Consider the following 15,104-nt stretch of genomic DNA (forward strand, 5'->3'; position numbering starts at 1 on the left):
CTGTGGTTAGAGCCAACCAAAGACTGCAATTCATTGGCAGAACACTTAGAACGTGCAACAGGTTTACTAAAGAGACTGCTTACACCACACTTGTTTGCCATATTCTGGAGTATTGCTGTGCGGTGTGGGATCCGTGCCAGATGGGACTTACGGATGACATCAAAAAAGTACAAAGAAGGGCAGCTCGTTTTGTATTATCACGAAACAGAGAGATAGTGCCACAGACATGATATGTGAATTGGAGTGGCAATCATTAAAATAAAGGCATTTTTCGTTGGGCTGGGATCTTCTCATTAAATTTCAATCACCAGTTTCCTCCTCCAATTGTGAAAACATTCTTTTGGCACCCACCTACATAGAGAGAAATGATCATCACGAAAAAACAAGAGAAATCAGGGCTCGCACAGAAAAATTTAAGTGCTCGTATTTCCCGCATGCCGTTAGAGAGTGGAATGGTAGAGACACAACTTGAAGGTGGTTCATTGAACCCTCTGCCAGGCACTTTACTGTGACTAGCAGAGTAATCACGTAGATGTAGATTTTTGTTTCTTGTACACTAACACATAATTTTGAGTGTTTCTGGATAGGATATTATGAACATGATTTTGAAAAAGGGCATTTTGTGCTATAATTTACTGCTATAGCATGTCAGTAAGTGTGCCATTAAGAGATTCCATTTTACCACAAGTATGGTACCCCTAATCCTGCATTTTCTCAGATGAAAAAATCGAGTCATTAACAAATTAGGTATATTTCGGTAGTACATAGTTCCGCTTAAGGCTCAAAATCTGCAGTCCTTTCAAAAATGTGCTAAAGAGATTCCACTGTATGTAGAACTACATCTACATCTACATCTATACTCCGCAAGCCACCCAAGGGTGTGTGGCGGAGGGCACTTTACGTGCCACTGTCATTACCTCCCTACTGTACATGGGGCTCTTACATCAGACTCCACAGCAGAGAATACGAACTGGTACTTTCGGAAAATAAATTCAATAAGACAAAGTGTATGTACTCTACCACGCAGTGGCAGATCGAAAAATCATAAGGTATATGTGGAAGATGATTTGTTTTATGAAAGTTGGGTATTTATTGAATTTCTCATCAGTGTGGTAATAATTACTTACGAGAACAGTACACATTGTACAAGAACAATGCATCAAACACCAGAAAAGGAGATCTGCAGTACCAAACATAGATTTTCCACTGCCCATTCCGTGGTTTACATGAAAATAGAGATACTGGCTACAGCCTAATTCTATTGGTATTCAGTAGCCAAGGAAGCCATGGAAATAAAATTAGCAGACAACCTGTTCAACCAACATCAGGGTTTCAGGATTGGAAAATGATGGCAATGACTTGTTTTGTGTCTGTCCCCTGAGGAATTATTGTTCAGTCTTTGCTGCCTGGTATTCAGACACATGCCATTCATTTTAGTAAGTAACAACATGATCCGTAAGTACCGTGGATTTTCTGTCATGTCACTTGCTACATTTTATTCTTAGACACACAAAATTTCATAAATGAGTGACCCAACTGTCTTACATGTAACAAATGCATGTCTTCCACAGTATATCAGGGGTAAAGTGGTTTTATTTACAAAATTACTAATGTACTGTGCTAAAAATTTAAATGCAGTAAATATATAGTTTTGCACTTTACACAGAACATACCCTTTTTTAAATCAAGATATCTCGTTTACTTTGTCTTTACAGCATTTTGCAGTGAAGGAAGGTGTCACTACAGATAGTTAATAAAAGTTAAAATTGATTCATGTGCATTAAGGAGGAAAAGAGATTCCTGACAGTATCAATTCCTATAGACTGTACAATGCTGTCTCATCACTTCCATCCGCTCAAAGACTGAAAATGACTTCAACACAACTGCTACTCTGTACTTCGTGTTAACTAAGTATTTTGTACATAGGTCCAGAGGCTACAGGTGACTTCCTGAGTTTGGAGGCACACAAGCATTTAAATTCCTCATAAATTAAGTTTCCTTGGGATGTACAGGGAACACATCAGTAAATAGTACAATTTTCCTTCTTGCTGCATTAATCTTGTCAGAAATCTTTGACTTTTTTCAAGCATTGTCTTGAAGGACTGCTGATGTACTTGGAAGTACAAATTACTATTTTTATGTTTTAGAAATACTTGGCAATTAATAGTGAATGCAACTTTTCAATTTCATCACAATTTACACGAACTAGTGCCACCCTTTCTTTACTCTTTTACCTCTGTGACATTTTTCTCCTGTAAAGGAATATGATTTTGCAGCAATTATATTATAAAAGACTCCAGGCTTCTGCTGAGAGTTCTCTTTTTTTAATCAGCAGAGCCTCACTTTCTCTTTTCACACTTTGGAACAAGAGATTGAGGTTTTAAAAAGATGCAACCAGCCATTGGATACATTGAAATTGTCAATGCTGATCTTCAGAATGATTTCACGAGTCTTATATTGCAGTATGTTTCTGCTTCTCTGTCCTTGAAGCTACTTCAGAAGAGTGTTTTCCACATCATTGAATGTAGACATAAGACTGTCCTTCCTTTTGGATCCACAGGTATCATTAGCTGATGTATTTAAAAACTCTTCCATATTTTTGAGTATGCCACTTACGTAGGTGGTGCTGAACTGTATTCCTCCACCATGTCAGAAAGATTTATGTTAAGATTGTCATCAACATTGTGGATGATTGGCAGCTGTTGCTGTGAAGTAAGCTTTCTACATTTGCTGGTCATAACTCCACAAAACTAAAATTCATAGCATCAACACTTCAGTAAACAAACAACTGCAATTCGTGCACCATTCATAGATTTAGTGACTAAGGTCAGATCACATGACTTTGTCGCGTGGAAATAGATATCCGATTCTTTAAATGCATCTGCCAATATTGTTAAATGAGAAGCAGAGTTACTAACAATGATCTAAATACCTGTCAACCAGTTGAATTGATTACCATTTACTGCATCTCACAACAAAAAATACAACCTGTGTCAAATTGAAATAAATCAGAAACTCAGTTGAGCATGTTACGAATTACATAAAAACTGGATTTCAACATGAAAAATGTTTCATGTTTATTCCTTTTAGCAGTCCTTTTCTTAAAGAAGGGTTTGTTACCAAATTGCAGATAAAGCAGGTCTTAGAGATTCATTGTATTCAAGCTTTTCATAGAGTAGAAGTTGCGCTTTCTCAAACAGGCAAAAAGGTGTTGATGGAATTATGATAATGCATCAAAGAACTATCAGATAGAATCCTTTCAAATTTCTTTCTTTTTTTCGTAGCACTTTCAATGTTTTTCTCTAAATTGTCCTCCTCCCAGTTGAGTTACACAATACAAAAGTGACACACACAAGAATTTGTCATGAGCATAATAGCCTCCTTCTTTGCATAGACATGACATCACTTCTGAAAACTGAAGTAATGCCTACCCATTTTTTAACACACTACAATCACTTTACAATGTTCATGAATTAACAAAACTTTACATCACAAAAGTTAAGTGTGTGCAGTTCCCGTGATACCATGTGTATCTGGTGAAAATATTTACAAAAAATTGAAGCTGTAAGTGTAATAGAAATGGTTTAATAATTATGAAAACTGAAGAGTAAAGAATACACTAGATGACAGAAAAGAACAGCCATCCCAAAAGTCAAGCAACTGATGTATGTTGACTGCTTTTCTAACAAACATTCTGTTTCCAGTGTAAGGATGCTATATTTATACTCAGATAGAAAATGAAGCGAATGAAAATGAAGCAAAAAATTGATATTCATCAAATCCAAAAATTCTGCACTACTTTACTTTCACACCCAACAAAGAAAAAACAAACCTACTGTTCAGTTATGTAGTAAAGTTATGTAAGCTGCAAATGCTGATTTTTCTACTACTTATGTTGACTTTGATGCTTGTTTCTTGCCTCACTTTTTATTTGTTCTGTTCTATCCAGATATGAATAAAACATCCTTGGTATAGTGTTCACTTTCCAATGACATAAAATGTCCCAGAGACATACCTTGTTTCATCTACTCCGTGGTAACTCTGTAACACTGACTTTTACCTCCTTAAATTGAGTACAGGCCAGCCATTCCATCAAATCAGTGCACACTCCACTGCAGAGTGAAAAATTATTCTGGCATCAACCTCACATAAAGCACTCATTTACTAAATTAACAGATTAAATAGTGTTCTAGAGTAATAAAATCGTATTGTTTAAAGAGTGCTGATTTTATTTTAATCTTATCAGGAATATGTCCTGAAACAAGGGTTTTTGTACATAGTGATAACTTCCTTCAAAATTATGTGGTTAGGGTGAAGGTTAAAGTGAAACCTCATAATTAACTGTATTTCTGAAGAAAGATGATGAATTAACTCAGATTCATAAAATTTATGGGATACTGCTTGGATGTGGTTTAAGGCGTGTGTGTGTGCACGTATATACAAAGCAAAGTATTTCACAGAGTACATAGCCAAAACTTAGGAAATCATATATAAAGAAGTCTCAATTGCGCTTCCACAACTACAGTATGGGCCAATTATATAAAGCAGCTTATCTTAGATTAGCACACAAAACAAACTATTTTCAAGATGAACTCTGAAATCTAGGTTGTACAAGTTAACCTAAGAGTATATCAGCATGAACTGGTATCACCTCTGACTGGCAAAATTGTGTGTATAAAGTGAAGTTCATCTGTAATTTAAGTTTGCAATTAACAAAACAACAAATCACATTTTGTGTGAATACAAGTTGAAAAAAGAAGCCCGCATCTCGTGGTCGTGCGGTAGCGTTCTCGCTTCCCACGCCCGGGTTCCCGGGTTCGATTCCCGGCGGGGTCAGGGATTTTCTCTGCCTCGTGATGGCTGGGTGTTGTGTGCTGTCCTTAGGTTAGTTAGGTTTAAGTAGTTCTAAGTTCTAGGGGACTGATGACCATAGATGTTAAGTCCCATAGTGCTCAGAGCCATTTGAACCATTTGAAAAAAGAAAATAACAAAAATGACGGCAACACAAAAAAAAAATGGCAAGAACATACATGAAGGTTTCCAGAATTAGACTTTCACTCTGCAGCGGAGTGTGCACTGATATGAAACTTCCCGACAGATTTAAACTGTGTACCAGACCAAGACTCAAACTCACGATCTTTGCCTTTTGCAGACATGTGCTCTGCCATTTGAGCCCTGAGTCATGCTTGGGTAGCTCAGACGGCAGAGCACTTGCCTGCGAAAGGCAAAGGTCCCAAGTTCAAGTCTTGGCCCGGTACATAGTTTCAATCTACAAGAAAAGCTAAGCTTTCACATATAATACTGTCATCTTCTTCTTCTTCTTCTTCCCTTTTTTTTTTTTTTTTTTTTTCTTTTTTTTTTTTTTTTCCATGTGTTACCCTTTAAGTTGTATCAGACACAAATGTACCACTAAAATTTTAAATGACGAATGTCTGGTCTTCTGGGCCCACATTTTTCGAACTGGCTGGTCCTCAAATCGTTACGCTTCGAATGAGTCAAACACACTGTGATTTAAGAAATTCATTGCATGTTCTCACACATAACATAGTTCATCTTGTGTAAAGGAAAAATTACTTTAAAGGTAATGATTTTCAAGACTACCATCTGCAATATTTTCCTGACTACCATCTGCAATATTTTCCTGACCTGTTCAAATTTGGTTGGCTTGAGCAGTTGCCAGAGAGAGCCAGGAAACAAGTGTTACAGCACATGCACAGCTACAATGTTGTAGGAAGCCTGTGCTTAGTGTTCATTCTTCTCACACACCTTTCACTGCATTTTTTTAGAATTTCATGTGTAAACGGGCATCTTGTGGCCAGCTGCAGCACTGGAGCATATTGTTCAGAGGGGATATATGGAGTAGTTGTACTTTGGGCAATTGTTTGTTCATCCTATCCAGATAAGGAATGCAAAATAAGAAAGCAGTAGTTGGCACAATATTTATTTAAAAACTAGACTCAAACTCATAGTATTGTAATATTTTGCAGTGTGGTGGTTTTAATATAGATTTGTTTTATTTGTACGCTGAAATACTGTTATATAGCATTTCTTGTCAGGTTTACACCTACACAGCGATGTAAAAAGGTAATAAGACACAATTTTCTTGGGGAAAAACGTCAGAAGTATACACTAGAACTAATAAAACTCAACTTTCCATGACTTTTTACAATATATAAAAATTAACAAGGTTGTAAGTAAAACCAAAAAACTGTACAATTGACAGTGTATATTCTACGCTAGGTGTAAATATAAAGCATTGTAGGGAATTACAACAATAAAACATGATGTGCTGCCAGTCTATAATTTACTGAGGAGTGGCGCTCTGTAAATTACGACATGAACAACACAAATTAAGAAATAATGTCAAGCCTAGAGGAGGTACAAAACTATTGTTGAGACAAGTCTTGTGATCAAAACACACTGTGTTTGACGGAAGGCAGATGTGTAAAATTTTGTTAAAGCTGGTTTTTGAGAAGTCAATTTTCTAGGAGTACCAGTATGTATTACCTCACGTTTGGCTCTTTAGTACGGCATAATGCCGTAGCTTCATGTCGTGGTAATGAGTAGGAAATTTGTTGAAATATTGCTTCATGATGATGATGCCACTTGGTTGATAACATGAGATTATTTCATCATTCTGAAGACGTTTATTATATTATGCTCGTAATGATGATCACAAGACATGAACTTCTAGTAGTACATGACTTGCAGATATAAAATTTCCAGTGGTTAGTAGCACCCTCCAATCAATACTCTGGTTAGCCGCACAATGGTGTAATGAACAATTGAGATTCAAAAACAGCACCATCAGGTTAATACCACCACTTGCTGTGATATCAGTTAAGCAGTCTTTGCATGCAGAAAAAACTGTTACACAGTGGAATTCAAGGTAGTTGGCTTTTGTGATAAAAAAAAAAAAATGAAAATTTGTTGCCTGAGGAGACTTGTTTCTGACTGGTTTATTACACAACATCCACTGAAAGTTACAAAAATTTGCAGTAAATTTTTAATCCCTGTACATATTTCATGCGAAAGTCCCTTAAAGTTAAAGACAATCAAGAGATGTCATCTTACTTGTATGAATTCTGAAGTAATTTCTACATAGATACACCCGTCACTTACAGCCCGTGACAGTGAGTACTTTGTGCCATTTGATACTGGCCATGTTTTTCACTGTCGAAAGCAGTAGAAAAACTTAGAAAACTAACAAGGGCATTTAAGTGAGTGATCTATCAATATCAACTTCAAATCCCAGCTACTGTCCTATATTTTTTGACATGCTTGGCAGTCCTCAATAGGTTTTTTATGGGCTGTGCTTTTGTAGCATTGGATGTCCAGCTGAGAGAGAGAACTAATTACTGATTGAACTACAAAGTTAGCTGAAACCTCACAGGTATATCCTTACATAATAACTTAAGAGTAATGTTTTAGTTTGGCTTTCATATATAAATCCTGCTTTCACCTCTCTCTCTCTCTTGACTTACCTGCCATAAAATTTACCCCATTATCATAAGTTTCAGGAATCTTTTAGTGTTATTTGCTTAGACATCATTATAATTCCCTTTTGAGAAATGTTACTGTCACTCAAGGCACAACAAAAAGACTGTGGGATTGTTAGCTTTCGGCCAACAGGGCCTTTGTCAAAAAAAAAAAAAAAAAAAAAACCACACACACACACACACACACACACACACACACACACACACACACACACACACAGTCTCTGGCTGCTGAAGCCAGACTCATTATTTATATTATTTTCCATTATATTGTTACATTACATCCTGGATTTTCCATTGTTTTGTTGATTGTTATTTAATGGTAGGCTGTCCCTAAACTTAAGTGTTTGATGTATGTGGCTGTATTAGTATTCTTGTATATGGGATCTGCAATTGTTGCACTGTTCCAGTAAATTGCAAATACTGTTCGATAATTCTTTCTTCCACTACAAAAGATTATTTAGTTCCATCAGTGTTTACGTTAAGATTTACTGTCAATTACGGCATCTAGTCTCTTACACATTTTTAGAATAATCTAAGAGAAATCGTACTTCCAATGTTGTGCTTTCATGAAGTTAAATTCCTATTTGTATAAGCAATTACTGTTATTGTTCCTATATATTGTCATAATTTCTTATTTTTTCTTACAGGTATCATTTTGCTGCATGTTTCTTAAATAAAGCAGGACAGTTCAACTTTGCCCATAAAATTCTGATGAGACATTTGGCTCCAGAGTATGTAGTGAATGGTAAGGATATGTGTGTGTCTGTGTGTGTGTGTGTCGGTGGGGGGGGGGGGGGGGGGGAATTGGGCATTTGCCCATAGAATACATATTTTGTTAAATCTGAAACAGCAAGTGAGCAGAAGCTGTAGGAGGAAATTTCACATCAGTAGTTCCTAATGGAATAATTCAGTTTGATGTTAGGCAAAACAAGGAGAGGATTTGGCTAAGGTGCAGGAGGGAGAGTGTTTTTTTTTTTTTTTTTTTTTTTTTTTTTTTTTTTTTTTTTTTTTTTTTTTTTTTAGGGGTTAAGGGGACGGCAATAGGAATGGAATTTCAGGTTATAGAGAATACATTTTTATATTTTTTATTTAAATAAATAAATGACTGTCAGGTGCAATAGTAATAAGGTATTTTGATAATATTATTGCTTCTAGTTTGTTTCTTCCTTTCTTAAAGAATAAGAGCATTGATTAGAATTCCCTTCAATTTGTGGATTGCATGTATTTCACATACAGTTTGCATGATGATTCACTATTACTTTTTGCTAGGTTCATAGTTACATCTTAATGCATGTGCAGTGTCATAATTATCATTTACCATCTGATTAGAGAAATCAAAGAACATTTTTATTATCTAGGTGTGTGTATTTGAAAGAAAAGAATAAAAAAAACTGTTAGCCAGAGGAAGCTGAATAAAACAATGGCAGTCTTAATTGTTGGAAAGGCAAATGGAAATGTGTTCCAATAAATTTGTGGAGCTATAAAAATAATTCTCAAATTCCTGGTAAACTGTCCTCGTGATTCAAAAACAAAGATGGCTTGTTTAAGACCACAGTTGGCGATGTCCCACATGTATCCCGGAATCTGAGAAAATAGCCAATTGTTTAAGGGTCTGGTGGTGTTGAGACAAGATGTCCTAAAAATAGAGATTATATGTCATCAGAATGTTTAGTAACAGATCATTTGTAAAAGACATTTGGAAATAAATAGGATGGAAAAAAGGCATAAACTTCCATGAAATCACTTCATGTGAATTCCATAAATGTTTTAACTAATCCATTTGATTGATTCCTTATAATGAAATCGCTTCTAAGGTTATCTTTTAAAATAGGAACTCTTCTAAAAAAAACTTCAGGATGTAAGGTATATCAATTGTTTAAACAAAATTTTCAAATTGTTTTAGTATTGTTACAGGACCATCAACAGTGCTTGCTGTCTACAATGGTACTCTACGTACATTACCTTAGCAGTATTTTGAAATAAATAGTTAACAATTCCAGAAGCATACTGCTTGTAGTCACCATTTTGTATCCTTCATTAACAATTTGTAACAATTTTTTCATCAGCTTCGTTGTCACTGACTGCAATATTGATTTTTCATACATAACTACCTATGTCATGTAGTGTTCATGTGGAATACAGCAGAGCTTAGAACTTCAAACTAAAGTGAATGTAAAATAATGCAAATAAATGTGCATCTTGCATTTTCGAGGTCACACTCCACTAGAGTACACCATTTTGTTTTGTTAGTTGGTGTCCACAATATTTAAATTCAAGAGTGCCCTAGCTGCAGTTCAAATTTGTGAAATTTTATGTGGTTCCATAAACTAGTGTATGAAAGCGAATGTGTGTTGTTCAAGTTATCGGCTGCCTCTGATCTGCTATGTAGTCAGTGTACCTATGTGAAGAAATATGTGCTAGGCATGGTTTTGGATACATTAGTACTATGTGGTGACATCTGAAATTGTCCTGTTCTCATTATCTCCGGATTTTACATTATCTTTAGATATGAAATTGTGTAAGATGTAAAAGAGTGATAGGTTATTGAAGAAAAGATGCATGCATTCACAGATGAGGTAAAGTTGTCATTCTTCATTACAACATATTCAGAAACAGGATGTATTAGTTGGTGTTAAGGAGAGCTAAGTAATACTGGTGCTTTGCTGTGTGATTCACATGGATCTAGAAATCGCAGGACTTAAACATCCTAAGCGTAGAAGTATTACTGTAATACAATGTAAATAAGTTACATAAAACTGCAACCAGTCACTTTTTTGAATAATTATGTTTTATTCCATGAATCGGTTTTCGAATGTTTTCAGCTTCCTCTTCAGATTGTTTGTGGAGTTTACATCATTTTTTCCAGTGTAATGCTGGGTGCTGACTCTGTAACAAGATGATGAAACACGTTTTAATGTATCGCCTTGACTTTTGTTTATTTGCTGATATGGATGTAAATGAATTGTTCACTTACTGCGGCAGTAGGGGCGGCTTTCTTCTGTTAGTGTCCATCTGTCGGCTTCCATTTGGATGGCCATCAAGATGGAAGCAGACAGATGGACACTAACAGAAAAAAGCTGTCCATACTATGGCAGTAAGTAAAAAACATTAATTTACATCCATATCAGCAGATAAACAAAAGTCAAGGTGATACATTAAAACGTGTTTCATCTTCTTGTTACAGGGCCAGCACCCTGCATTACGCTAGAAATAATGATGTGACCTCCAGAAACCATCTGAAGATGAACATGAAAGGGTTAAAAAACTGGTTCATGGAATAAAACATAATTATTCAAAAAAGTGACTGGCTGCAGATATATATAACTTATTTATATTCAATTAACAGTCACGGGTTCTAAAATATCCATAATGGATAAGCTTAATTACTGAAATAATTTCTTACATTGTGATTCAGTTATTAGTATGTACTACTGCTGTGATTGTCTCGATTTTTATCGAGCCCTGCTGTATTGCTTTCATTGGTGGTGGTGGTGGTGGTGGTGGTGGTGGTGGTGGTGTTGACCAGAAGTTCAGAAATTGGGACACTAATGGTTTAGTATTGAATGTGTCCTAAAACAAACCAGGAAAATGTTACTTTTTTTGCATTTGAAAATCTTATGAAGAAAGAAAAGACATGACAGTTTTTGCTTAAAATTTTGTGTGTGTAAATGGAAACATAAACTCCTTTCTTTTCCCATATTTCAGAAAAGTATAAAGAACTTCTTAAGCTGTTGAAACCTCTAGCCATTGAATGTAAGAAGGAAAACACTCTTTTTAATTGGGAGAAGGGTGGATATGTTATTTGGTTGTACCTCGAAGTGATGACAAAAATTAACCTCATGCTGAAGCATCCAGAATATGTTGATGGTTATAAACTACAGAAAGTGCAGTTGGATGCCATTAGCCTCTGTAGACTGCTTCCAGAGTTCATAGTCAATACAGAGATGGACAGGTGAGCATTTTGTATATTTATGATTTGAATCTTGAATTAATTTTGTACAGAAAATACAGTTCAGGCAGCACTTACGTATTTATTACCAAGATTTGCAAGTTCCGGGGTTGCCACGATTCATAAAGTACAGACTACTAATTAATATTTCAAAGGTAGATAACTGATATATTCCCCTCTCCTAGCAGAGTGGCGAACTCATTAGAATAAGGCCACAGCATTTGCAAAAGAAATTAATTTTCAATACGGTGTTTGTGATGATTTTGAAGGTAAGGGATGTTAACACTTCAATAGCTAAGTGACTAACATTTGAAGCTAACCGAAAAAGATACCAGAAATAGTTGAGTAATCAAATACACCATTTTCGCAATTAAAGAGTGTCACGAAAACAATAAAAAACAAATGCTAGTCAAACGTAATGAGTTTTAACCAAAGTGTAGAGGGGGGGGGGGTAGGAGAATTGGTATATATAGTATATACCATTTGAATCCACGACAAAAATCCAATGAACTAAAACTTCATCCATTATATCTGTAATGTTAGAAAATGTTGTATAAAATTACTTATTTTTATATTAACAATTTGGCAGTACAGGAAGACACAGTAGGCACAGAGATGGTCTTGCACTATAAAATTTAATGCCCAGTCTCAAGCAGAAGAAATTTCTCAAAATTGAAATGTTTTTGAATTCTCATTTAAAACTTGTTGGCCATACTAATTAATCTACAATCAATTACCTCATACTGTTGCTTTGTTTGGTATTCCACTGTACTGCACCATCTGCAGCAATTTAACAGCAACAGAAATTAAGCTGTGAATATCAACAGGAGTGATATTGTGTATTAGATCATACTTGCAAAAGTACTTTCATAAAATCTCATTTTTCATAGCTTCGAGAGCAAGTTACTGCTTATACATCTTCCGTGAAAACGAACATAATTTGGTACATCCAGTATCTGGGAAGCACTTCAGTCAGCTGAGTTAACTAGACAGTTTGGCGTGTAAAACTGCTTTTTATTAATAATTATACGATGTTCTGAAGGATACTGCATGAATAGAGTAAAGCTGACCCCAAAATGTTGGGTGGGATGGAAGATAAAATTATTTTGTGTGGCTCAATGGCCTGGTGCAAGTTTTCATTTGGATGCTACTTCAGCCACTTGTTCATTTCTAGCCTACCCCAGTAATACTATTGTAGAAAGGGTACCTATAGTTTAACATGGTCTCAGAACCTCGCTTTGTTCCTAGTGAAAGTTTGCATCATTCAGTTGTGCAGCCTAGGTTAGAGGCAGATTGAAAAACTGCCATGGTTCAACTGGGATTCAATTCTGCCACCTCTGGTTTCCCAGTCAGGCACTTTACCACAAGACCACCAGGCCCAACAGATGAAAGAAGCAGTAGGTGACAAAAGAAAAAGTCCAGGCATGACTTGTGAACGCCCCATGGACATTTATACGAGGGGTGCTGAAAAATAATGCTGCTGAATTTTTCATGCGAAAGCTCTTCAAGCTTTTTAAATGAGGCAAATGTTACTAACATTAAACATCTCCATTCTTCATGTGTAGACATTTGCTTCCCAACATCATCACCCTGGTGATGAACACACATCTCCCAGTGAAAGACCAGTTTGTTGATACTGATTGTAGAATGTTTGACGTGTTCACGGAGCCACAAACTCATCTCTGCTTGCACCGCTTCATCACTATCAAAGTGAAGTCCTCGAAGATGTGTTGTACGTTTTGGGAGTAGATGAAAATCAGATGGAGCCAAGTCAGGAATGTCTGCAGGATGATCAATGACAGTGAACACAAGGTGCCAATTTGTTGTAGATATTGCAGCAATCGTGTGTAGTCTGGCATTGTCATGCTGAAAGAGAGGGTGCTCCATGTGTCGACAAACACTTAGAATTTGAAACTTGATTACAGCTTGATGTTTCTTGTGCACTAATATAGTTATATTACACGCTAAAATTTGGAGCGCTTTGACAGAAGAGAATGCAAATATCTAGACATTAAGAAGGAAGATACAAAATGTTAATTTTTTTTTATTTAAAAGGCCTTTTGAGTTTTCAGACAAAATATTTATAGGCACTGCTTTTAAGCATGCCCTTTTTGTAGCATGGCATTTACCCATTGTGCTGTTGCACAACAGAACGATGCATGTTTCATAGTGAAATTCTCATTTACCTTTGATGCAATTTGCAATATGCCAGAATAGAACGTTTTGTGCATGTTACATATTAACAAATGCTATAAAGGGGCACGATTTTTTATGGATGTTTAATGCACCAGCATCTAAAAACAGAATTTTCTCATTGTGTACCAGTTTTAATACAAATATCACAGAATGACATTATACCTTGTTGTTGTTGTTGTTGTTGTTGTTGTTGTTGTTGTTGTCTTAAGTCCGAAGACTGGTTTGATGCAGCTCTCCATGCTACTCCATCCTGTGCAAGCTTCTTCATCTCCCAGTACAATCTGTTTAGTGATCCATCTCTTGGTCTCCCTCTATGATTTTTACCCTCCACACTGCCCTCCAATACTAAATTGGTGATCCCCTGATGCCTCAGAATATTTCCAACCAAGCGATCCCTTCTTCTAGTCAAGTTGTGCCACAAATTTCTCTTCTCCCCAATTCTGTTCAATACCTCCTCATTAGTTATGTGATCTACTCATCTAATCTTCAGCATTATTCTGTAGCACCACATTTCAAAAGCTTCTATTCTCTTCTTGTCTAAACTATTTATCATCCATGTTTCACTTCCATACATGGCTACACTCCGCCCAAATACTTTCAGAAATGACTTTCTGACACTTAAATCTATACTCGATGTTAACAAATTTCTCTTCAGAAGTGCTTTCATTGCCATTGCCAGTCTACATTTTATATTCTCTCTACTTTGACCATCATCAGTTATTTTGCTCTCCAAATAGCAAAACTCATTTACTCATTTCCTAATCTAATTCCCTCCGCATCACCCGATTAAATTCGACTGCATTCCATTATCCTTGTTTTGCTTTTGTTGATGTTCATCTTACATCCTCCTTTCAAGACACTGTCCATTCCGTTCAGCTGCTCTTCCAGGCCCTTTGCTGTCTCTGACCGAATTACAATGTCATCGGCGAACCTCAAAGTTTTTATTTCTTCTCCATGGATTTTAATTCCTACTCCGAATTTTTCTTTTGTTTCCTTTACTGCTTGCTCAATATACAGATTGAATAACATCAGGGATAGGCTACAACCGTGTCTCACTCTCTTCCCAACCACTGCTTCCCTTTCATGCCCCTTGACTCTTATAACTGCCATCTAGTTTCTGTACAAATTGTAAATAGCCCTTCGCTCCCTGTGTTTTACCCCTGCCACCTTCAGAATTTGAAAGAGAGTATTCCAGTCAGCATTGTCAAAAGCTCTCTCTTAAGTCTACAAATGCTAGAAATGTAGGTTTGCCTTTTCTTGATCCATTTTCCAAAATAAGTCGTAGGGTCAGTATTGCCTCACGTGTTCAAACATTTCTACAGAATCCAAACTGATCTTCCTCGAGGTTGGCTTCTACCAGTTTTTCCATTCGTCTGGAAAGAATTTGTGTTAGTATTTTGCAGCCATGGCTTATTAAACTGCTAGTTCGGTAATTTTCACATCTGACAACACCTGCT

General features: G+C 36.2%; 1 protein-coding gene across 2 annotated transcripts in view; it reads left to right on the forward strand.

Moving 5' to 3' along the window:
* Nucleotides 1-15,104, forward strand: part of LOC126184682 (nuclear pore complex protein Nup98-Nup96-like) — a 222,623-nt gene that overhangs the window by 192,170 nt on the left and 15,349 nt on the right. For both annotated transcript variants that reach the window (XM_049927176.1, XM_049927174.1), the window contains 2 exons: nt 8,150-8,247; nt 11,208-11,454. In XM_049927176.1, coding sequence (XP_049783133.1) covers nt 8,150-8,247; nt 11,208-11,454 — 345 coding nt within the window. The remainder of the gene's footprint in view (nt 1-8,149; nt 8,248-11,207; nt 11,455-15,104) is intronic.

This window comes from Schistocerca cancellata, chromosome 4 (genome assembly GCF_023864275.1).
Source record: "Schistocerca cancellata isolate TAMUIC-IGC-003103 chromosome 4, iqSchCanc2.1, whole genome shotgun sequence".
In the NCBI taxonomy this organism is placed as follows: domain Eukaryota; kingdom Metazoa; phylum Arthropoda; class Insecta; order Orthoptera; family Acrididae; genus Schistocerca; species Schistocerca cancellata.